The sequence below is a fragment of the Prunus mume genome, linkage group LG3 (assembly GCF_029339155.1).
Source record: "Prunus mume cultivar Tortuosa linkage group LG3, ASM2933915v1, whole genome shotgun sequence".
Classification (NCBI taxonomy): Eukaryota; Viridiplantae; Streptophyta; class Magnoliopsida; order Rosales; family Rosaceae; genus Prunus; species Prunus mume.
Genome location: NC_142700.1, coordinates 759,931 through 783,460, shown reverse-complemented (window position 1 = coordinate 783,460; position 23,530 = coordinate 759,931). Strand labels below are relative to the sequence as shown.

At 38.2% G+C, this 23,530-nt stretch overlaps 5 protein-coding genes and 1 long non-coding RNA gene across 6 annotated transcripts; 2 read left to right on the top strand and 4 right to left on the bottom strand.

Moving 5' to 3' along the window:
- The first annotated feature begins 126 nt into the window (after positions 1–126).
- Positions 127–4,861, top strand: LOC103324436 (O-fucosyltransferase 2-like). The gene is made up of 10 exons (XM_008226491.3): positions 127–750; positions 1,521–1,610; positions 1,721–1,820; positions 1,972–2,033; positions 2,203–2,291; positions 2,962–3,082; positions 3,173–3,316; positions 3,468–3,799; positions 3,990–4,230; positions 4,315–4,861. The coding sequence occupies exons 1-10, from the start codon at positions 292–294 to the stop codon at positions 4,630–4,632; spliced, it is 1,956 nt and encodes a 651-aa protein (XP_008224713.2). The 5' UTR covers positions 127–291; the 3' UTR covers positions 4,633–4,861.
- Positions 4,862–5,251: 390 nt separating this feature from the next.
- ALE1 (PA-domain containing subtilase family protein) lies at positions 5,252–8,281 on the bottom strand. The gene is made up of 7 exons (XM_008226492.2): positions 8,106–8,281; positions 7,516–8,012; positions 7,345–7,414; positions 6,874–7,156; positions 6,435–6,775; positions 6,075–6,342; positions 5,252–5,966 (listed from the first exon to the last, which is right to left on the bottom strand). Exons 1-7 carry the CDS (start codon positions 8,277–8,279, stop codon positions 5,275–5,277), a joined length of 2,325 nt encoding a protein of 774 aa, XP_008224714.2. The 5' UTR covers positions 8,280–8,281; the 3' UTR covers positions 5,252–5,274.
- Positions 8,282–9,330: 1,049 nt separating this feature from the next.
- LOC103324438 (chromatin remodeling protein EBS-like) lies at positions 9,331–11,760 on the bottom strand. Its single transcript, XM_008226493.3, has 5 exons — positions 11,419–11,760; positions 10,969–11,311; positions 10,811–10,879; positions 10,140–10,278; positions 9,331–9,596 (listed from the first exon to the last, which is right to left on the bottom strand). Exons 1-5 carry the CDS (start codon positions 11,489–11,491, stop codon positions 9,570–9,572), a joined length of 651 nt encoding a protein of 216 aa, XP_008224715.1. The 5' UTR covers positions 11,492–11,760; the 3' UTR covers positions 9,331–9,569.
- A 283-nt stretch (positions 11,761–12,043) lies between these two features.
- On the bottom strand, positions 12,044–15,486 carry LOC103324477 (uncharacterized; the record flags this gene model as incomplete). Its single annotated transcript, XM_089047982.1, has 7 exons — positions 12,044–12,400; positions 12,653–12,823; positions 13,187–13,294; positions 13,756–13,904; positions 14,326–14,452; positions 14,665–14,705; positions 15,381–15,486. Coding segments are annotated over 7 exons (804 nt in total), but the record flags the coding sequence as incomplete, so codon positions are not given.
- Positions 15,487–16,307: 821 nt separating this feature from the next.
- STM (KNOX/ELK homeobox transcription factor) lies at positions 16,308–21,694 on the bottom strand. Its single transcript, XM_008226494.2, has 4 exons — positions 20,825–21,694; positions 20,131–20,395; positions 16,868–17,112; positions 16,308–16,706 (listed from the first exon to the last, which is right to left on the bottom strand). Exons 1-4 carry the CDS (start codon positions 21,257–21,259, stop codon positions 16,500–16,502), a joined length of 1,152 nt encoding a protein of 383 aa, XP_008224716.1. The 5' UTR covers positions 21,260–21,694; the 3' UTR covers positions 16,308–16,499.
- Positions 21,683–22,773, top strand: LOC148918352 (uncharacterized). The gene is made up of 2 exons (XR_016125356.1): positions 21,683–21,956; positions 22,145–22,773. It is a non-coding gene; the product is annotated as an uncharacterized LOC148918352 (long non-coding RNA).
- Positions 22,774–23,530: the final 757 nt, after the last annotated feature.

Sequence of the window (23,530 nt, the reverse complement as noted above, 5' to 3'; positions counted from 1 at the left end):
AAAGCTAATCTGATTGGCCATTGCGAAAATCGTTATCCTAAACTCGACCGCAGACAATCTTCAAGAATACGGACAAGAAAATCAAAATAGATACGGTAAGTCCCAGTTGGAACTAGGACAACTCCAATTCGTTCTTCCATTTTTAGCAAATTGCGGACAGTCATTTTAGCAAAAGGACCCGAAGAGCAGACTTATCGCACTCGTTTCGCTTCCGGCTTCTTAGCGTTTCTTCCTCAGGCTCTCTCTCTCTTAGCTCTTGGGGCCAAATCCAGAGGAGCCGAGCACAAATCAATGTCCTTAAACGCCATTCAAGTTAAACCAGTCTCAGAAGAAGAAGAAGAAGATGGACCTTCAGCTCAGCCCGACCCCAACACCTCCTTTCCCAGCCTGTTGCATTACCGCTCCGGCTCTGGCTCCACCACTCCGAGGAGCCGCCAATCCTCACCTGGTAACTCGCCGCGACTCGGCCCCACTCGATTCGCCAACTCGGACACGTGTGATCCACAATATACGCCGTTGTTTTGGGGGTTCGATAAGGAGCTGAAGATGCAGAGGAGGGCCAAGAGGAAAGTAGGGAGGGCTTGGTATAGCAGAAAGCGAGTAAAGTTTGTTGTGGGTGTGATTGGATTATTGGTTTTGTTTTTCTTGATGAATTGGGTGATGCTTTTACGGCTACAAGATCATGGGCTCCATTCTGAATCTGGGTTTTCCGGGAATTCGTCTGTGGCTTCGGTATCGGTTACCGTTCGGGTATGTGCATGTTGGGCAAGTTTAAATTTTTCTTGGTTCAACTCTAAACTATTGAATTTGAGGCATATTTTTCATTGAGGTATGATGGGTTGCTTTGCAATATGGTTAGTCAATGTGATTCAGGTATTTGAGAAAGAATAGAATTGTAGATTATATCAAAGAAACATATGCCCTTTCATTATTGCCTCAATAAAGGATGGTGATTTTGCTAAGTATAGCCTTCAGGTTATCAAACTGTCAAGCTTGACTTGCTGTAATTGCAATAAGATTGTTCATGGAAAAAGAGTTGCCGTCAGATTTGATTGGTCATGTTCTGTCAAAAGGTTCAAATTAATATCCCTAATATTATGTACATGAGTTGATGTCGGAATGAAATTGTTAAGGGCCAGTTTAAGTTACGTTTAAGTTTTTGGTTTTTAGTCCCCCCTTTTTTTTTATATAAATTTTATATAAAGTTTAAGAGATACAGGAAAATACATGAGAGAAATGAGGGAGGGAGGTGAGATATGAGAGATGCGAGGAAGAAATGAGGGAGAATACACAAAACTAAAACTAAGAACTACATGTAAAATTATTTTTGGTTTTTATTTTATGAACTATACCATGTACATTTTCTCATCCTTCCCTCACATCACATCTATCCCCTTTCTTCTCACTATTTTCTCATTTTTCCTTTCCTATGTTTAATTAAAAATAAAAATAAAAACTGAAAATGAAACATTACGGATCCTAAGATTTTCCTTTTTGGCTCTTACTTGGTATGTTTGCAGGAAAAATGGAGAAAACTTGGTAAAGAAAAAAAGGCACAGAAAGGTAATTACGGACGGATGTTAGATTTAGCTGCGCATGCATTGGCAGAGGTACTCTCATCTGGTTAACTGGAATTTCAGTTTAGTTAGTTAAGGCAGGCTTTAATTGATGATGTCTCGTTCTAATCACTTGTTGTGGCTGATTCATTGATATGATGCAGGGACTGAATAAACCTGAGCCGAAAGATTTGTGGCTGGAGCCATTTGTTCCTGCTTCTTCTTGGAAACCTTGTGCTGACCAACGGAGCTGGGAACCTAATGGTATCTCTCTCTCTCTCTCTCTCTCTCTCTCACATGTAAGTGTGGATGGAAGCACATATTTTCATGCAAGTCCTTATCTATGCATTTTGAAGATTGCAAAACTAATGGATTAAGCTGGCTCTAACATTCATTTTTCTGTGGTACGTTATAGAGGGAAAGAATGGATACATTTTGGTCACTGCAAACGGTGGGATGAACCAGCAGCGAGTGGCTGTAAGTGATGCTTGAGGCTCACGGCTGTTTTTAGGATTACTTGTGTGCAAATTCTATGAACTTGCACTGAGTCATAACTTAGAAACATAAACATAGAATGTGGTTCTATGGGGCCTTATTTCGATGTGGGTTCTATTTCTTTACCTAATAGTATTTTATTTGGGTACAGGTTTGCAATGCTGTCGCTGTTGCACGATTACTCAATTCAACCCTGGTTGTTCCCAAATTTTTGTATAGCAGTATATGGAGAGATGTGAGGTCACCTATTTCTTCCTTCCTTCTTTTTTTCCACTCAAGAATTTTTCTTTGTTTCTTATGCGTATGGTTGATGTCAGTTTTGTAATAAAAGAAAGCTGCATTTAACTTCTGGATTCAAAACTTGAATAGGGTTGGAGGGTTGTTGGGGTTGATTATAATAATTGCTTCATTATTCATATTCATATTGATCATGGTTAAAATAATAATATTCATGTGTGCTTCCTTCAAATAATTAATTGCATTTCCTGGTCTGCTGGGTATGAAATGAAAATTTCTAGCCCCGAATGCTTTCATATGCCCCAGTTATTTGGGATATCTTCGTTATAATTTTACTTTAGGTTTAAATTTTTATTTATTAATATCATTGTTTTATTAGTGGCTTTGGCGTTTTGTAATTTCTTACTGTTGACTTTTCATCATGCGTTATTTGGGACATCTCCATTATCATTTTCTTTAGTCATTTTCTTTTCGACTTTTTTTTATATAAAAAAAATAATTGTTTTATTAGTGTCTTTGGCGTTTGTGATGACTTATTGTTTTCCTTTAAAATAATAATAATAATGTGTTGATTATACTAACTTCATGTATAACTAGTGATTTATTTTTAATTTTTGTTAATCTCATATATTTGCCTTTAAAATTAATGACAAGAAGTTGTGTGATTTCATAGTCAATTCGGCGATATCTATCAGGAGGAGCATTTTATTAACTACTTGACTCCTGATATTCGGATAGTGAAGGAACTCCCTAAGGAGCTACAGTCACTAGATTTGGAAGCAATTGGTAGTGTTGTAAGTCCCTGAGCGAAATTAAATATTCTTAACCATCAAAGTGTTTGCTCCTGTGATGAGTTTGTTTCTACTTGTTACAATTTGTTCCAGGTGACAGATGCAGACATCCCCAAAGAGGCAAAGCCAAGTTTTTACTTAAAAAACATTGTCCCTATTCTACTTAAGAATGGAATTGTACATTTTCTTGGATTTGGGCATCGCTTGGCATTTGATCCAATACCATTTCAGTTGCAGGTACACAATAAGCTTCTAAAACCCTACCCTTAAGAGTTTCTGGCTAGGAAATTTTTAGTGGATTTTCATCCTCATCCTCCCCAAGTTTCACTTTCTTGCTTGCCTACCATTTATCTTTTTCCACTCTTCCTAATTGAGGAACTTCATCTAGAGACTTCGATGCAGATGTAATTTTTATGCCCTTCAATTTGTCCCGAAGATACAAGAAGTTGGTGCTTTACTTCTTCGAAGACTGCGTCAAAATGAAGGTCACCCTGGACCTCTGGATCGTTATCTGGTTGGTTCATATGCAAAACGAATCAAGAAAAATAAAAGTCATTCTAAGAAAGCTTCCAGATATCTCGCTTTACACCTGAGGTTTGAAATAGACATGGTAGCTCATTCTTTGTGTGAGTTTGGGGGAGGTGAAGAAGAGAGAAAGGAGTTGGAAGCATATCGTGAAATCCATTTCCCTGCATTGACAGTTCTCAAGAAGACTACAATGTATGCAGTATATCATTTGGTTGGTGTGCTTATTTTTTTGTTAGTTCATAATATCATAATATGATATTAATGGTAGAATGAGAGAAGCCCATTTGGTTTAAGGGTTTCTGTTCTTGCACTTAGCATTTTATACATGCTTTTTAGCTGAACAATGAGATTGAGTTTTATGGTCTTTTCCTACGCATTTCAGGCTGCCTACTCCTGCAGAGCTCAGGGAAGAAGGCTTATGTCCTTTAACACCTGAAGAAGCAGTACTCATGCTTGCTGCTCTTGGTTTCAACCGTAAGACACATATATTTGTGGCAGGTTCACAATTATATGGAGGGAGATCAAGGATGAATGCTTTGACGAGCTTGTATCCTAAATTGGTGACTAAAGAAAATTTGCTTACGCCAACTGAACTTGAACCCTTCATGAATTTTTCATCCCAGGTAATAAGATGCTGTCAAATGTTAAGATTATTCCATTTCAGTTTTACTGCAGCTTTTACATGACTAATTCAGTTCCTTCTGTAGTTAGCAGCACTGGACTTCATAGGCTGCACTGCTGCCGATGCATTTTCCATGACTGATTCAGGAAGTCAGTTATCGTCCTTGGTGTCTGGTTATCGAATATACTATGGTGGAGGAAGAATGCCAACGATACGACCAAATAAACGCAGGCTCGCGAGCATTTTTATGAAGAACTCCACTATTGAATGGCGTGTGTTCGAGCAGAGAATTAGAAAGGCAGTTAGACAAACTAAACATGTCCAACCAAGGCCCAAGGCAAGGAGTGTGTATAGGTATCCACGGTGTGACGAGTGTATGTGTAACATGACAATAACCACCTGATTATTTTTTCATGCCTGCCTTCAATTGTGTCATGCTCTTTTTGATGACCTAGCGTATCTGAGTCTTTGGCCCGACGAATTGGAACAGCCAGGACTAACAATGGGGAGGTGGCGCCACATGGGTGTTCGCCTTGTTGCTAATTCAGTTGTAATATGGAATCTTCATCATGCTTTGTATTCTAACCATTGTTCCAATCATAATCAAAATCATTCAAATACCATTCATCAAATCTTTTTGGCTTTACTTATCGTGGGTCCGTGTTATTTGAAAAGAAAGGGACTCTCCAATTTAGTAGTGCGAAAAGGTGTGTTTTTTTCTCTCTTTCTGGGGGTCTGCCTTGTGAGAAGGTTATTTGAGCGCCTATAAAAGCAGGCAAATCGGAGGTACCCAGGTAGATCTTTTATTTTCATGAAATTCCGGATTGCATTAAAACAAATTATGAGGACTTTTAAGCTCCTCTAATATAAGCAACATCATATTGGCATCAATTTCTGTTGTATTGATTGGCCTAAATTTTGTATTCAAATCGTTGCACAAGGAAATGCATGTGAGAGAAAGCCAACATTTGCGTGCATTGGATTTCCTTGAGCATGGCTTCTAACAAGTATAGCAACAGATAGTGCAAATGAAAGCTAACACTTCTCATGTGTTTGATGTGGAAACGGGGAAAACTGATAAGGGTATCCTCACAATATGATTTAAACTTCCTGTAAGAACAATTTCGCCAAATGTAAAGCCATCCATTGCTTGTGCCACTTTAACTTGTATATGTAGCTCTTGGCTGCCTTGTGGAGCAATTCTAAACCAAGTTGGACACAGGTCTACTATTGTTCCATTAGGTGACAAAGCAGAGCAAAGGTAAGTCTCTGGCTTGCTCCCTACGTTTGTGAAAGTCCGTCGAACGATTCGAGACCCCTTCAATGCTGATAATGTTACTGAAGGAATGTTCAGATTGGCTGGATGGTCAAGTGTGTTGTTGCACAATTCTCCAGTGGCATTTCTAATTGTAGCTGGATTGATCTCAGGTAATGAACACAAGAAACTGATATAATCTTCATATCCAGAAGACAAGACTAGACCGGGGTCCATTGCACGACTAGGACTGACAAAGCCAGCTCCGAAATCGAAAGGGGTGGAGGGATATGAACTGCCTATATCGGATCCTTCAGCCATTATAAATTCTCCGTCACCGTCATACTTTGTGGCAGTGGTGGAAATTGCAGATGCAATCATGGATGGAGTCCATGAAGATTTGTACTGCTTGATAAGTGCTGCTATACCGGCCACATGAGGTGTAGCCATGCTTGTACCAGATAGTAGTGCAAAATTGTATCCTAAACAACCAAAACCCCCCAAGTTTTGTTAACTCTTGCTTTTTATATTAAGGTATTGCAAGAATAGCACCTAAAAAGAAAAAAAATTAAGTTGCAACTTCTACTTACCTGTTAATGTGGGTTCTAAGGCGCTGATGGGGCTCCAAGCTGCCCAAATTTGGTGCCCTGGGGCAAGGATGTCAGGCTTTAGTACATCACAGGGAGTTCTGGAGCTGTTTATGAAATCTGGTCCCCTCGAAGATAATCTGCTTACAACGGGTGCATGGCCCGTGAAAGAAGCAACTCTTCCTTCTCCAATAGCTGCTTTTGCTGCAAACCTAGTAGCAAATCCTTTCTCCTCCTTGCAAGTTTCTTGTTCATAATATTGTAGAATAACCTATAATTTATTATCAATTCTTGTAAGATTCTGATAGTTCTGATTAGGCTAAGGTTCATGGGAAATATGATAATATTGTTAATAATAGATACCTGGACATTGGTTACGTTTGGGACCATAATACCAGAAACACCAAAAGGAATAGGTTCTGCAATGAAATCACCATAGTTTGGATTTGCAACCAGAACAAAACCCATAAATCCTAGAACTTTTGCGGTGTTGATGATGGCGGTGATGGTGGATGTCCCGTTATAGAAGCCCTCTGAGAAGGTGCAGATCACAACACTACCTTGCACCACATTGGGGTCCAATGCTTCTGGATATTGACACTCTTCAACATATGGTGGAGTTCTTGGGAATGACCCACTTGCCTTAAGTACATCCTTAGCCAAAACCAACTTATGCAGAAGTAAACCATATCCAAAAGTTGGTCCTGAAAGAGAAATAGATAACCAATTCAAGAAACAGTTATGGATGAATTTGAACCATATAGGTCTATTTAAGATGTTCTTGAAATTAAGATATTAGTACCTGATAATCCCACACCTTCAATCTTCGTGCCATTTCCAAGAATAACAGAACCAGGATAAGTTCTATCTGTGCTGGATGAAGCTACACCCACAGCCCAAGGGCTATAAGACACTACGCTTGAAGGAGCTGGCCCTTGATTTCCCGCTGCTTGCACCACAAAAATCCCAGCTCGTCGACCAAATAACATGGCAATATCAAACGTGCTTAAGAAGGTCGCCGTGTCTTCTGGAGGTTCATCTGGTCCTACGGAGAGTGTCAGGATGTCCACTCCATCTAGAACTGCCTGTTGTTGCACAAAGGAAAAGATATACAGGTGAGCACGCGCGCGCGCACACACACACACACACACCAGAAAGAAACTGCTACTTGTTATGGAACTAACTAGTAAGTTTCTGCATTGCTTAGATGTCCAGTTGATTGGGATAATCTATCAGGCACTGAAAGATGAAAGTCTAGAATATGAGTACTTACTTGATCAATTGCTGAAACCACATCCGTTAAAGTTCCAACCGTAGGATACACAGCTTTATATACAGCAATTCTGTTACAAACTAAAATCAAAACTCAAAAGAAGCCAGAAATGTTTTAATTGAAGTCTGAAATAATCTTGAGGTTGCTGCAACAAGCATAGACAACACATACCGTGCACGTGGTGCCATCCCACTGGCTCGTCCATAGTAGAAGCCATTCACAACCACCGGAACTCCAGCATTTCCAGCGGCAATTGATGCCACATGACTGCCATGACCGACTGCATCAAAGGGTGAAAGAAAATCCACTGTTGAGTTAAGTGTGGCAACAGCTTGAGCCCCAGCAGAGAAGAACTTTGCTGAAACTATTTTTCCATTGCATGAACTTGCTGGAAATTGAGGACCCGTTTTGCAAGCACCCGAAAAATGAGAAATATTGGAGGTGAAAGGGTTTAGAGGATCATAAGCAAAACTCGGGTGTGTGGGGTTAATGCCTGTATCCACAAAACCAATCACAATTCCTTCACCCGCATTGTGATCATCTCCTCCTCCTTGTGTCCATACTCCTTGGGGTAATCCTAGGAATTGAGGGGTGTATGTTGTCATCAACTTAGCTCCTCTGTCACTCTCAACCAACTTCACTCTTGGAGCTTCTTTGAGCTTTTCTGCCTGTAATATTAATCATAATCAAGTTTATTATTGGCTCGAACTAATTACATGGAAAGAATTTAAAATTAGATAATACGTGAAGTGGGAGAGGACCTGGGAAGGGGTGGTATGGACAGCAAAGCCATTTAAAATGTGTTTAAAGCTGTAAAGCTTGCTGTAGCTTCCAGTCTCCAGAGCACTCTGTAGAAGTTGGTCATGAGAATCCACCAAGCTCTTTGCATGAGCCTTGAAAACTTCGCTAACCATATTATCCATGCATGAAACCATAAGATAAAGATCATAATCACTAAGTGATTACCATAGGAAAACAAAATTAAACAAGTTGTTTGTTAATCTCACCCATTTACGTCGAGGCGTCTTCCATCTCCATACAATGCAACTGGGTCTCCTTCCATCAAAACTATATATATTGCTCGCTCTTCTGCAAAACTTGTAAATACAACAGAAACAAGAAGCAGCGTGAAACATAATGGAGGCATTACATTGGCCCTTACTGTCATGGTCACATTACAAACAGAGAAATATCGGGGATTATGATTTCAATTGCTTTTGGTTTTAACAATTAATTGTGGTGCTAATAAGTACCAATATATAAGAGTCTCCAGTGATCAATTATGGACAAACATAATTTTGTCACACTGGACAGATTTAAAAATGAACAAGTTGCCATATGAGCCATGCAGACAATCAATGATTAACCGTGCCATCAATGTGAATAGGAGCTTTTTAAGAGTAAAACCAGCCCGCTTTGGACTAAGCCGTTATCATTCATTGAATTATGCTCATGTTTTCAAAGTATATGTGCACGCTGTTCATGCTGCCATCTCACACCAAACAACCTTGATGAGTTCATATCTTTTTTCCTTTTAGGGTGGGAAAAAGAGCGAAAACTATAAACAAATAAAAAAGTTGGGTTGTGATTGTTGATTTCAGTTATAATTCAAAATCTACCGAGTTGAAAAAAGCAGCTACCAGACCAGATGTTTGCTGTAGTAGCATTTTCCGTGCGAACTTTTTTATCTGCGAAAATGTTTTCAACTGCAGTGAATCATCCCATGTTTCTTACAGCTTAAAACATACAAAAAGTTGCATCCTTTTACATCTTTAACTTCTTTCTTAATACAAAATCACGGCCACCATCATTCATTGTACATAGATTTTTTTTTTGGGTCTGAGCTTTCCTATTTTGGTACCAGGAAAATGGAGAAGTGCAGCAGCACAGCTGTGATTGTGTCACATAGCTGCCTCATGAGTCGACTAATCTAGAAAGGTTACACAGCCGCAATGTTAAAGAGAACGAGCAAAATGGATTCAGATGTTAATGCTAAAAGAAAGATCCGGCAATTTGGCATAGCAATAGACAAAATGATATTCTGTCAAGATAGAGAACAAGGTTCGAATTGAATTATGTTTTGTTAAATATACAGGACCAATTTCCTAAATGTGGAGCTGGTGCATATAGCCTAAAGTCAAACTAAGGTCCTGATATCCTACTGTACAGTCCACATGACAGCAATCAAAAGTCTCGCCTCTAGCAACCTATGCTTGCAAAGGAAGTCATTTCTTCCGCCGCTTCAGCTCTCCCTACAAAAGGTTATGAATTCTGATTATTCATTTTGTAGGAATCGTAGTAAAAGTAAAGAGCAACAGTTACTGTAATAATTATAACATAACTTGATACATGGAGTATACGATGAAAAGCAAAACCACTCTATTTTTAACCTTAAAAAGTTTTTGCATTGAAAAGAAAAAACCTTAAACATTGCATGAGCTTGTTATGGGGGAAAACAAATCTCATAGCCCAGAAATAACATCACAGTATAAACAAGGAGAATGGACAATACATGTCCATGACAAAAGCAATGCAGCATTGATCATAACTTTACAATAAACATGTAACACTGCTAGTTTAATCATGCACTCTTGTGACAGCCAGATTAAATTTGTGGTGAACCTATCACACACAAAATTGCATCTCAGAAAGAAAAAGTAATCAGACATGACGAAAAAAGAACTGAAAAGTGATTCATCAAGGACTAGACCATCACACAGATACTTGGGACGAGTAGTTTGTCAATAAATATATTTTAGAACAATTAACTAAAACTCCATTATGAGTAGCCAAACCTTTGCACCAGCTTGTGGTGATGCTGAAAATGCGTTCTGGGGCTTTTTCACATCCTCCTCAGATGAACATTCTGAACAAAGAAAGCTATCCAATTTTTTTGCTTCTACAATAGTCATGCCCACGCAAGCAGGATGGTACCTGTAAGTCCGTAGTTAAAAAAAATGCATCTATGAGGGTATTTAAGATGTACTAGGGGAGATTCAATAATGTTGCAACAATGACCCAAATTTCTTCCAAACAAGATTCAATAATTAAATATTCATAGTATTAAGCCCATCATGGACATCAGGAACCACACTCAAGCATGAATATGAGCAATAAACTTCTAAGCAACAGACATGGAAATTAACCTTCATACAGCGCAATTTTTGAGTTGGTTAAAGTAGAAATATAATTTAAAGCCACCAGGAGACACAGAAAATTATTGTCAAAAGATCACTCCTTTTCTTTTCCACCTTTCCATGGTTAAATTGCTTCTTCCAAAACTTATATGTTGTCTGCATACATACTAAACAAGTGATCAAGACTGCAATTGTTAGAACCATTAAAGATACTTTATTTAATGTTTCTTTTGGGGACAATATTCAAGTAAGACAACACAACACATCCAACAACTCAAATCTCAAAAACGAGCAATATACTAAGAAATAAAAGAACTTGAAGAAATCACCAGTCTTTGCACCCCTCGCACTGCACCATGAGGTCATCCGGGTTATATGGCATCTCACACTTGCAATACCTTCAAAACCGACAAAAACAAACCCATCAAATCCAATCCATAAACACCACATTTCCACTCAAACCAAGGCAACAGGAAAAGACACTCACACAGCAACTCTGTCTGGTGTGAACGCTCCAGTAGCAGCCTTGTACTCAAATCTACAGTAATAATCTTCAGCTCCCACATTCTCAAGCTTTGTGTAGCTCTTGAAAGAGTGGACCGTACACTTGCCTTCGATGGTGTGAGCGCTCTGAACATCATAGTGGTCAGACAAGAAGAGCTCTTTGGCTCCATGGAACTGTCTGCGCCCTCCTATGGACTCCTCTGGCCTATAGTACCACCTGACTCTCACTTTCGTGTTGCCCCGGTTGTCAGCTTCGATCTTCTCGATGCGTGCCACGTACGGAGGCTTACCGGTGTCCGATGGGCGCATCAGCACACAATCCCCAGCTGCAAAACCACCATTTATTCAACCCATTTAGCTTCCCAAAAATTAAAAAATCAAATTTTTTCTTCTACATTTTTTGGAAACAAACAAAAAGCATTGTTTTCTTTACCTCTGACGACCTTGTTGGTGCCTCTGATCGTGTACGAATCCGCGTCCCTTTTCCCCGGTCTAGTTTTGGCCATGGAGGGTCTTTTCAAGGAAGACTTGGTGCTAGAAAATGTAGCAACTTTGAAGCAATTTTAATGGCGTAAATAGGTTTCCTTTCAAAGCCCTAAAATTTGGACATGCGGGAGGGGAAAACTCAGAACATAAACCCTAGGCGCTGCTTCTCGCGGAGACAAAAAGAAGAGAAGAAGACAGCACAGGCGAGTGTGACGCTTGGCCTTTATGGTAGATAGATAAATCTCAGGCTCATAATACGCGTCTTAAATTTTGGAGTTAATGCCTGTTTCTTTCGATGTTTTGCTGCTTCACCTGTGTCTCTTTGTTTGCTTACAATTTCCACGTGTCAAAATATACGACTCAAACACAAATTAGCACAAAAGATTAAGTGTGTGCGTCGGGTCGGATCGGATCCATAACACACATTTCTTAACCGGACTGAGTCAATGTTTACTAGTTTCTCATCGTCCTTTCTTTTATTTCGCTCTTCTTCTTTTTTTGGTTACACTGTAGGAAAAAAAATCCAACTAGAGTTCGATCCTGGGCGCCATGCCGAGAATCCACCACCTCTGTAGTAGGAACCCATTTTCTCTCTCCTTTAGATATTTCGATTTCAAGTAAAATTTTCAATAACAACCATTTAAGTGGGACACTTAAATAATTACAGCCCCGTAGAGTAACTTAGCTTCGTAACAATAATGTATACAACAATTAACAAAAACAACATACACATTAGTTTTTGGCTAAGAGTTTTGGCCTTCTTTTAGCTGGTTCCTATCCTGAGTTAAAAGTAATGGAGTGGTGCATGGAGACAAGAAGAAACTAGTTCAACGTTTAATTGGAGTGTGCATCCGCTCAATAATTTCATTTACCGCAGCACGGGACATCACCAGTGTATCATGCTGCAGGATGCTGTAGACATTCAAACCCTGCAAAACGTGTGAAATACACTTTGAGTATTTAGGGAGAGAGAGACACAGGTTTTAGTTCTTGTGAATCAAACATTTTCAACAATGGAAAAAATTTTGTCAAAAATTTATACTCTTGAGCAATTGCTAATGTATAAATACGCCTGCTGATCTTCGGAATAATGTGTCTGTGGAATGGCATCTCATCTCAGGCTGCATATAGTTTGCTAGCTATAATACAACACTTCTAAAGGGTCAGAAAGAGCAACTCACTACTGCGGGCAGCACATTCACATAATGTAAATTTTGTGTAGCCAACTTGAGCTTTTCAGGTAACATACCATCTACCAGCAGAAGTTTCTTGGAGTTCCCCATTTGCTGGACGTAGTTCACAATATTCTTGGTTTTATGTGTTGGGACCTCAAAATCATCAAAAACCAGAAGCTGCAGTTTCATACAGTTTCTCTAGTTAAGTTACATTTAAAACATAAAAGTTCAGATATTTAATTAAAATAATTCAGCCCCATTAGCACACAAAGCAAGAAATCCATTCAGAGAGCGAGAGAGAGAGAGACAGAGAGTTGCCTTTCCCTCTGCTGCTCAAGCTGTCAGAGCAATCTTTAGCCCTAGACGCCGAACCTTCTTATTCAGCTTAAAAGCATGGCTTCGTGGCTTAGGACCATGCATTGTGGAACCTCCTCTGAACTGTTAACACTCATTAAATTCATTATGCAAAAGCATCTTAAAGGCAGAGTTAGATTGAAAATCAAGAAACATGCTAATTTCAAAGCATGATAAAATCAGTACCTGGGGACTACGCAATGATCCCTGCCTCGCTCGACCAGTACCCTTCTGATTCCATGGCTTTCTCCCAGTCCCACTAACCTCACTAATAGTTTTTGTTGAATGCGTTCCCTGTAGACCACTCAACAAGCATAAGTTTTTTTTCTTTTCTTTCTCACATTCACTTGTGTATAGAGTCTCACCAACATTATTTCAGTGGTTATTGCATAATTTTTGCTAGACCTTCAAAAGTATTTTAAGCATGGACGACAAGAATTTCAAAACACATGACATGTGAAAATAAAAATATAGAAAAGTTATTGGTCAATTGACTTCCTCTTATGCAAGAACCCATATACTTCGTATGTGATCCAGAAGCTTTTTCGGCAAAATGCTCCCCCACAATTCCCCAACACCAAAAAAAAAAAAATCTCACTAAAGCAGAGACTATGTACTTTCAAGTGGCATAGCAACTAAGATTCTTTTCTATTTTTAAAGTTCAGGATCAGAATGCAATATTTGCTCAGCCATCATTAGTGCCAATCTTTACATGCTTGAGGTGTCAATGCTTCAGTTTATAGATAAGTCAATACCTGTTGCCGTTTTGCTAGCTGCCATAGTACAACCCGATGAACAATATCCTTCCTAATAGGTACATCAAAAACATCACCAGGGAAAACTGTGAAGCCTTTATCTTCGTAATGAAAATTTGTCACTTGAATTACAAGGTCTTGACAGAGCCCTATATTACAATACACAAAATCATTAAAGAAGTTCTGCACGTTTTTTTTTTTTTTATAGATAACATTAATAAGACATCCTTACACCTGGTTTATAATGTAAACCCAGTAAGTAATATATAAATTTTACCAAAAACTAACCCTTGATGCATACCAACACTTGCCTATAATGTTTTCACTTGTCTCAATTACTATTTGCAATGGGTTTTAAGTAAGAGAACATCAGAAGCACGCGGTCATTCTCTTTTATATCCATTGCAGAGATCAGGGACAAGACATTTGAAATTTATGCCAAAAGTTGGGCAAAAACTTCAGCCCATACCCACTGTATAACAATTAATGCAGGCATTTCAATACTTATAATGCTTTTCCTAGGTAACATAAACCTGAACACAAGCAATGTTTTGTGACCTTTCCTCGTACCTGTAGTACCCTCTGATGCAACCACAGGCTTTGCAGACAATAAATTAGAGGAAAATGCACCTCCACTTGATTCAGGAGTTGAGATAGAAGTTAAAAGTCTTCGATTTGCTAGAAAAGATGATCCAGCCTATATTGAGATACAATATAAAATGAGTTCATTACTGAGTTCCAAGGTATACAGAAAGCAAAGAATCCAAATAAATCACCATGTTGAGTATATGAACATGCTGCACTGATTCATATGATATAGCTTTCATGATATTCTTTTCTTTTTTTAATGTAAAAAAAAAAAAAAAAATCAGGTACGGTGTAATGAAAACAGATATGATGCCAGAATACCTTAGAAATAGGTGACAATTCTTCACAAAATAAGACATCCCCTGGAACATGGCCACATAAATCCGTTCAAGGACCAAAATAAAGGTAGAAAAAGAATAATATTTGCAACGCCACAAAATGTTCCAATCATGTAAGTCAATAACAAACAGCTACACGTCCTCATCGAGAGAGGCATGAAGTGATGGATATAAACTACTTGGAGAGTCACAGTGGCCCGATGCTAAGACGGAACCAAACGAAAGTAAAAGCCTTCTGGATACCGACAAAGCCATACTCAAAAGCACTACCAAGACTTGGCCGAATTATATTCAACTGGTTATGTAATCAGCTTTCTCAACGTTCCCACTACAAAAGGACACCTTTAGACTTTCGTAAAAAATATACATATTTAAATATCAAATTGATAGTTCATCTATCATGCTCTCATTACCACTAGAACTATTGCCTACATCCCCAACAGCACTCATTTTCTGTTCGAAAACATCATTTTTTTTTTAAAATCTCAAACAAAAATGCTCATCAGAAAAATATAAAAACAAATAACAAGAATATAAAGCCAAACACAGTTTTTAGAAGCCGAGGAATGATTAACGAATGGTAACCTTAATTATTTTTTTCACAAACAAATATTCATCCAAATACAATATTGACAACGCAATACGAAGATAATAAGTGCCCAGACGGTGTAAGAGCTGATAAGAAGAAGAAGCAAGTACCGTATCCGTATGGAAGTAATCGATGTAAATCTGGCCGTCGAAATGCGTTCGAAGATTTACAACCTCCAATCCTCTTCCTCCAGCCAGAGAGAGAACCTTCTTTTAGTTAGGAGGAGGGCGGAGCGAGAGTGTGAGCTAGCCGGAGGAGCCAGGTCTGGTGCGGAAAATGAAAAAGGCAAAAGCCCAAGTAGAATACTACAGCACCCCAATGTAACAATTATTAGATTTTGGGCTTTTTATGCAGCAGGTCCAATATGAAGCCCAAGTATTCCACATTGGGCTGCTGTACTATGTCTTGTATAAAAATTAGAATGTAATCGTCAGCAAAAAAATAAATAGAAATTAATTTTTTGTTTTCAAGATTGTTGTGAGGGCCTCAATTTTGTATTTTGGTTTTTTTTTTTTTTAAATTTTATACCCTATAACTTAAAATATATAAAGTTAAGGAGTACATGATTTCTACTCCTAGTATAACATATATTAAAAAACATTTAACCTACTAACATATCTAATTAGCAGGACATTATCTCATATATATTTAAGTTAAAAAGATTGGATGCATACTTTTAAGGGAGTTTCTAAAACACCCAAAATAGGCCCAAAGCACTGTTGACTTGAGACTACCAATATGTATACTTGTAATCTCGAAGACTACCAATATGTTTAATTAATGCAATCCAATAACTAAGGTTAAAAGTATTTAATTAATCTTTAACATAAAATACCTTTAGTTTGCAGGTTTTCTCTTATTAGCAGTCCAAACCATCAGTACTATATATCGTATACTCTTTATGGTGTTATTTTATTTATAAACAATCCATCTCTTCCAACCAATGAAAAAAACAACCCACATACCTAAAATTATAGCGAAACTTCATTTTGAAGTGGAGAAAAGTAGAACTTTTAGATGCAAAATCAAACAAGTAATTTAAGTGCTAAATATCGTAATAATAAATAACCCCTACATAAATATATATTAGTACACATAGATGATTGTGTGACAATCACAATCCATTGTCAAAGGTCATATATAAATTGTTCAGAATGACTACAATTAATAAAGATATTGGAATAATCTTAGCATCATACTAATTAATTAGTTGGCACGTTGTTGTCGAGTCAGAGCAATGTGGGAGAAATATCCATGGGAAATGGGTTGCCCAAGACAGTGTCCATGTAATAGTGGCCAGGGTGTGTAGCATCCATCACCACAAACTGCATATCCTCTGAAGGCTTCCAATGCCTCTTCCTTTGGTTGATAAACCAGTTGTTTATTTGCTTCTGGTCCAGCCCTGTCGATTCTGCAAGAGCCAGCTTCTGCGACTCCTGTAAATGCATCAACACACGCGTGCGTAGGTACGTAGGTACATATATATACATATATACAAAGTGAGATGAGGGAGAGCAAAAACTACGTAGAGCCTACGGAATTATTGATGAACAAATCCAGCAATTAATGTTCAGATAAATTGATAATAATATGGTACCGATGGATAAGGCCATTTGTAGTGTCTGCTCCACCAATCCAGCAACTGTTGCCTGGCTTCTTTAGGCAGCTTCCCTTTCTTCCTCTTCTTCATGAACTCCTGCTTCAAACTGCCTAGATATCCACTGTACTTGCGCAACAGCTGACCTTTTAGCTCCCTATCTTCTGCTTGTGGATCTATGAAGTTGTTATTAACATCAACCTCTTCCTCAGATGATCCGTTCCTATCAAGTCCATCGCCACAAACTGATGACACACATCATGAATACATATACAAGTCCATCAACAAGGAATTGAATCAAAATCTTTAACCATGGTAAAACTGATTAAAAAACAAGGGCTCCCCAAGAATCCCTAAAGTAATAGACTGACAGTGCAGATTTAAGTGCACAACACACATTAATTTGGTTAATCGCAAGGAGCAATGGTTAAATTATTCTCTTACAAGAATCACAGGCATGCCATAACACAGAATATCCGATTTGTACAAAAACACTACACCAATATTGTTTCTACACATCGCATTTTTAACGGCTAAGTGATGCATTCAGGTTAAGAAGAATTTAGGCAGTTTTGTGGCAAAACATGGCCAAACTTTTGTACTCTATATATTGGCTGCTCTAGTAACATTCTTTAGGGCCTGCACCATATTGTAGTCTCTCTTTATCAATTCAAACTGATTCGATCTTTGTAAGGAGTCACTGACCTCTTACACTTACGAGGAAGAAAAAGCACCTAATGATTTAAAGGTCAAAAGTTCCAGCTGGGTTCGAATAAAACTTCATTAAGGTCTATTGCTCTATGATATGAAAGTTTTATGCATAAATTCTATAACCTGCAGACAATTCCTTCACAACATATTATCGAAAACATACATTGCTGCTGTAAATTCAGCCTTAGATATATTCTAAGACACAAGATTTAATCAAACTTTTTTCCTTTTTCCCCTTTTTCTTTTTGCTAAGGATTGAGTAGAATTATATCCCTAATCATGAGGAATATATTCAGCCCCCAGAACGAAAGTACTTTTGAGTTCTTGTACAGCCAAAAAGTGTATCCTGTAAATAGTGTGTGATATTCTTTTTGTTATAGGGGGAACTTTTTAGACCCATAGACATTCTTTTTCTACATCCAACAAAGAATACAATCACAACTCCATGCAGAAGCAGACCTACTTTATCCAAAACATATAGGGCATGGATCTAAGCTACTTAATTCTACTTTGAAATGCAATTTACCAAAAATGCAATCGCCACTTATCAATTCCAATGTGGGCCACACCAACACAGAAATCCAGTATATATACGAATACATAGGCCAACTGCAGATACATATACTTCCTCCCAAGGTTACAAGGAATTCTAGGCTATATCAAAAAATGAGAACAAAATTAATACATACACAGGTTAACAGCTAGCACACCATTCAAGGACACGGCTGTTAGATTAGCTCAGGATTTGTTCGATGAGCTGCGACTCCACTTACATCATTAGTTTGTGTGATTAAATACTCATTCATGCATTCAGAGCGAAGTTTCTCACTCAGAAACCAACCATATGCGCTAATAATTGATTCCTTTAAACTATTCTTCGTAAGCTACTAATCAAGTATTTCAAACGACTCCCTAACTGCAAATATGAGATAATTCATCAACGTATTAACGCTAAATAGCCCCATTTTCTTCTGTAATCAAAGTATCCGCTTAACAATCTGTAAAACCTTCATCACATGCTTTCTTTATTGTAATCTAATTAAGGAACCTTTATCCATTCCATTGCACAACCAAAAGAAAATAGAAGGAATTGTGTCTATCTAATCATATGCATGCAAGCGTAAACAGAATTGAGTGCAGAAGAACTGACACCTCGAGTCCAACACGCACATAATCTAGGAACCAAATTGTCAACTTCTATCTAATATCTTGGGTTGTCTATCATAACATTTGGGGCAACCAATTCAAGTGTAGTATTCTTTGCGATGAAGACCCGTGTCATTACAAAAACACCCACTGTGATTGTAAATACTAACTAAAACTTAAATGGACATGTTGTACTAATGCAAATATTTAGAAAGATGGCCAATGAGGCTTTCACAAATCTTGGAATTTGGAATGATCACAATTGCAATAAGCTTTATTCTATTTACCAACCATAAAATAAGGTTGACCAGTAGTACACAAACTCATTTCCAAAGTAAATTTCTTTTAACAAATCTTTTCTATCTATATGTACTTACCAGTAAGCATTAAGAAACAAGAGCATACACACTGCAAATACACTCCAACTTTGGCAATGACAAGACAAAAATATAAAAATTAGCGTCACGTGAACATAACCAAGATAATCAGTTTCAGATCCGGGGAAAGCAACAGTTGTTTCAGAGTATCTGAGCAATGCAATTTGAATCTAACAATTACACAGATCTTTTCAGCTTTCACGGAGTGATTAAACCCTAACTAAATATTTACAATACCCTAATTAGAGTACATAGGCTTCTTCCAAACCTCACCTCACTCGAAAGAGAACACAGATATTCAAAGATCCATTATTTAAACTGAACATTAATTTTCTCTGTCCACAATCTGGGTTCAAACAAACCCTAGTCTCTAGGACAGCAGTTGCTTCAGCATTGCTATATATATACATGAAAGGGGGAGACGACACAAGCCAAACCTTTTGTCTTATATTTAAATATAAGGTGCATCGGTGTTAATATCAACCAGGTAAAAAAATAAGTAAAAAAAACTCGAAAGAAACAAATCAATCTCATTCAATTCACAAACACCGAGAAGAGAACCAAAGCCAAAAATCTACGCAACTCCAACGATTTGTATATAGCTAAAAATAAAATGACTTGCGCGTGCAAACCTAGCTAGTAGTAACAAAAGTTGAATACACGCCAAAAAAACTGAAAAATATAATTAAATAAGTTATAGAAGCAGGTAATTATTTAAGCACAAAACTTAAAGAAGAGACTTGAAAAGCAGAATGTAGACGAACTGAGCACCCACGTTGGGAGACATGCTCTTCGCTAGGTTGCTATATCCATCGTTTTTATAATAAAATAAACCTACAGGATCTTAGAACCAGCATTCATGCATGGCTGGTTATTATATTATTTTCCTTATTAAAAATTCGGATGATTAAAAAAAATCAAAGAAACAGTTTAAATCTTGCTAGACTTACTAAAAAATAGTTGGAAAGATAAACAGTGATAAGAGGAAGATAGAGGTAGAGAGGAGAGAGAGAGTGAAGTGATGATGACCTGCAGAATCGGAAGAAGAAGAAAGAGTGAGGGCTTTGAATTGGGACTCAATCCTCTGCAGGAAGATCATAGCTTCCTTGAAGGGTTTGGAAAGCTCTTGCTCATACTTGGTGAGCATCTCGCAGTAGGCCTCCATGAACTGATCCAGAGCTGGATCTTCACCGAGACACCCTGATCCGCTGCTGCTACTCATCATTTGACCTATTGACGCTGCTGACGAGCACGCTTCTTCCAGTCTTGCCACCACTTCAGGCGGTGCCCCAACCTGCACTCAAATTCTTTTCAAATAAATATTTCGACCTTTTTTCCTGTATATGAGAAATTATATAATGATGAAAAAGCAACAAAACCAGCTATCAATCGATCAGCTTGTTTGAAAGAGGTTTGACTCCCTCATCACTTTACTTCCTCGAAACATAATTACTCAGTAAAGCGTGACAGTAACAAGTACTTGATGTCCAACTTCATCAACTATTAATTGAGGTTCTCAGATCCAAAACTTCCAAAGAAAAGAAACTTGCAAAGATCAATTATCTATCACTTTCGGGCATAGGGTATCTAAATTTGTGTTTTTTTTTTCCTTTCACCAGAAACAAAAGAAGAAAAAAGGAGGCAGAGTTGTGGTCCTAACTCCTACGTTTGTGGGGGAATTAAAAGCAGATATACTTGGACATTGACGTGGTTTAATCTTCACCTTTTGACAGTTGATATAGGAGGCCAAGAGACGGTGATAGTGAGGGTGAGCCATGATCTTGGCCTTGACAGAAGATGAGGAAGAGCTGCTGCCGTCATGGTTGCTGTTGTTGTTGTCCATGAAATAACAGGCGGCAGCTGCTGCAGGGTGGTTGTTGTTGTTGTTGTTGGGGTGGTGGTCGTTGAAAATGAAAGAGGAGGTGCTGCTATTGCGGTTGTGGTTGGATGGAGGTAGCTGGGGAAGCTGAAACGGAGTGGTGGTGTTTGGGTCTGCATTAGTAGGATTAGTAGGATGGTGATGTTGATGATGATAGTGATGAGAGTGATGGGAAGTCATTAGAGCTGGCACCATCATCATGGGACATAGTCCTCCTCCATTACTACTATTTTCTCCAAAAGCCATCATACTACAAGTGCCATTAGAACCACCTTCCATTCTCTCTCTCTCTCTCTCTCTCTCTCTTGCTATCTTGTCTTTCAATTTACAACTTTCCTAAAGTTATTTTGTTCACTTGGCTTTGCTATACCCCAAGAAAGAAACACAAACAAAGAACTAGTCTCTGTCTCAAAGTCTTTTTCTCTCTCCTACGCAATAATGTTTATTTTTTGGGTTGCTGTCGATCTAGGTAGCTAAAGAAGGGGGGGGTGTGTACATGCACATGTGCATGAATGGATCTGATCTCTCCAAGGGAAGGGAAGGAGAAGAGGAGAAGGGGAAGGGAGGGCTCTCCCGGGTTTTATGCCACAAACTTTGAGCAGGCTTTTATCAGGGAAATCCTAAGTTAGTGAGAGTGATAGTGTGGGAGAGTGGATCAGTTAATGTAGCGTTTGTTTTTCTCCATTTGCTGGGGTCTGCCAGAAAAGCCTGCTCAGATTTCCTTTGGAAAATGCCTTGGTTTTATCTCTCTCTACACATGCATTAACTCACACAAACAGTACTTTCTCTTTTTTTGTTTTGTTCTTTTGACAGCTGCTGGCTTCAGTTCAGACTTCTGATCTTCTTAACTTATATATACAAAATATTTGGGGGGGTATTGGTATTGTTGTACACAAACACAAGTGAATGACTGTGAGAGTCATTTATTCATACGCAGAATCCGCACGCGGGGGTGGAAAAAGAAAGGGCGGAGGTGGTAATTCACTCAAACTCGAAACTCAGCCGGTTTCATTTCATATATATTTATTGATGATAGATAATAGATAGGGTTTTAGATAGTGGTCATGTGAATATATGTATCTCTCTCTCTCTCTCTCTCTCTCTGTGTCGTGTGATGCAAAGCTTTACCTTCCCGATGAAAACTCTCACCCTCTTTTCTTGCAGTGGCAGTGCTGCACTGCCATTACTGGCAAAGAATTATGAGAGAGATAGACAGCCAACGATCGATCAAATCGAGGAAGAGCTAAACCGGCCGGACACACACACCCCTAAATAAATGGCTAATAGTATGTCTTTCTTTCTTTCAACTTTCAACTTTCAACTTTGATGGATGGAGAGAGAGAAAGAGAAAGAGGAAGAGAGAGAGACATAGGTTTTTTTGGGGCATGGAAATTGGAATCACTACTGCTACTACCTAGCTACTCTCTTTCTCGCTCTCTCTCTCTCTCTCTACAGTACCCCCTTTGCCACTTTTTCTTGTTTACTACTGGAGCTTGATTGCAATCTGTCCACTCATTTAATATTCGCATTCTGTACCTTGTCTTCTTCTTCTCTTATCTTCTCTTCTCTTCTCTACTACGCGGCTACGCCTCAACACCAACGGCAGCCCCAGCCCAATATCCATCACATTCACAATGTTCATAATCATCAATTAAATACAGTAATATTTAATAAAGAATATTAGTCTTATCATACTATTACTTATTTCATTTTTATCATGTGCAATTGTCACCTGTACTCATCCCTATCGGACACTCAAATGCATCAAGAATATATGTTTGCTATTTTCCTTTTTCTCCATACTTGGACACTTGTTCATATAAAGGAAGGTTTGGTGTTAGTACTTACATCAAATTCAAACCAATCATTCCTTTTACATTGATTCAAATCACAATTTGACTTGTAGGAGGAAGCATTAATCGTTAGATACTGGATTCATATAGTAATTTTCAACTTCAATTAAAAGCAGTCAACTGGATAATTATAATGACAAAAGGGCTTGCACATCATCAGCTCATGTGGTACTTTATTATATTTTGATTATTATTAGGTAAACTTGGGTTTATTGTACGTTACGGAACGTAATGCTATTTTGTTGGCATCGATTCTCTTAATAAGTTATCAACATCATGCATCCTATATCCATCCTTGTTGTATTTGCCAGATTTGCTTCGTAGATACAATATTCTACAAACAAGTATTTTCCACAAAGAAAATACAACGGCATGTCCACGAGACCGTCTGAAGAAAAGAGCTTTTTCAGTTTTCTTGGATTTGGGTCAAGCGAAAAATAAACTGACAAAATCTTTTTACTAACCAGTATATATACATGAATAAAATCTCTCACTCCATCCCATTAATTATTAGTCAGAGTCATAGCATCTAATCTGTAATTATTTGGCATGGAGAAAGAAAAAAAAAGTAGGTTTGCTGCAGCTAAAAATAAAGCTGGTAAAGCTAGTGGGACAGTCCGAATGTCTCTTCCTCAAATCTCCCTCTCTCTCTCTCTCTCTCTCTCTCTACATATTGTGATCTCGGTTCCAATTTTCT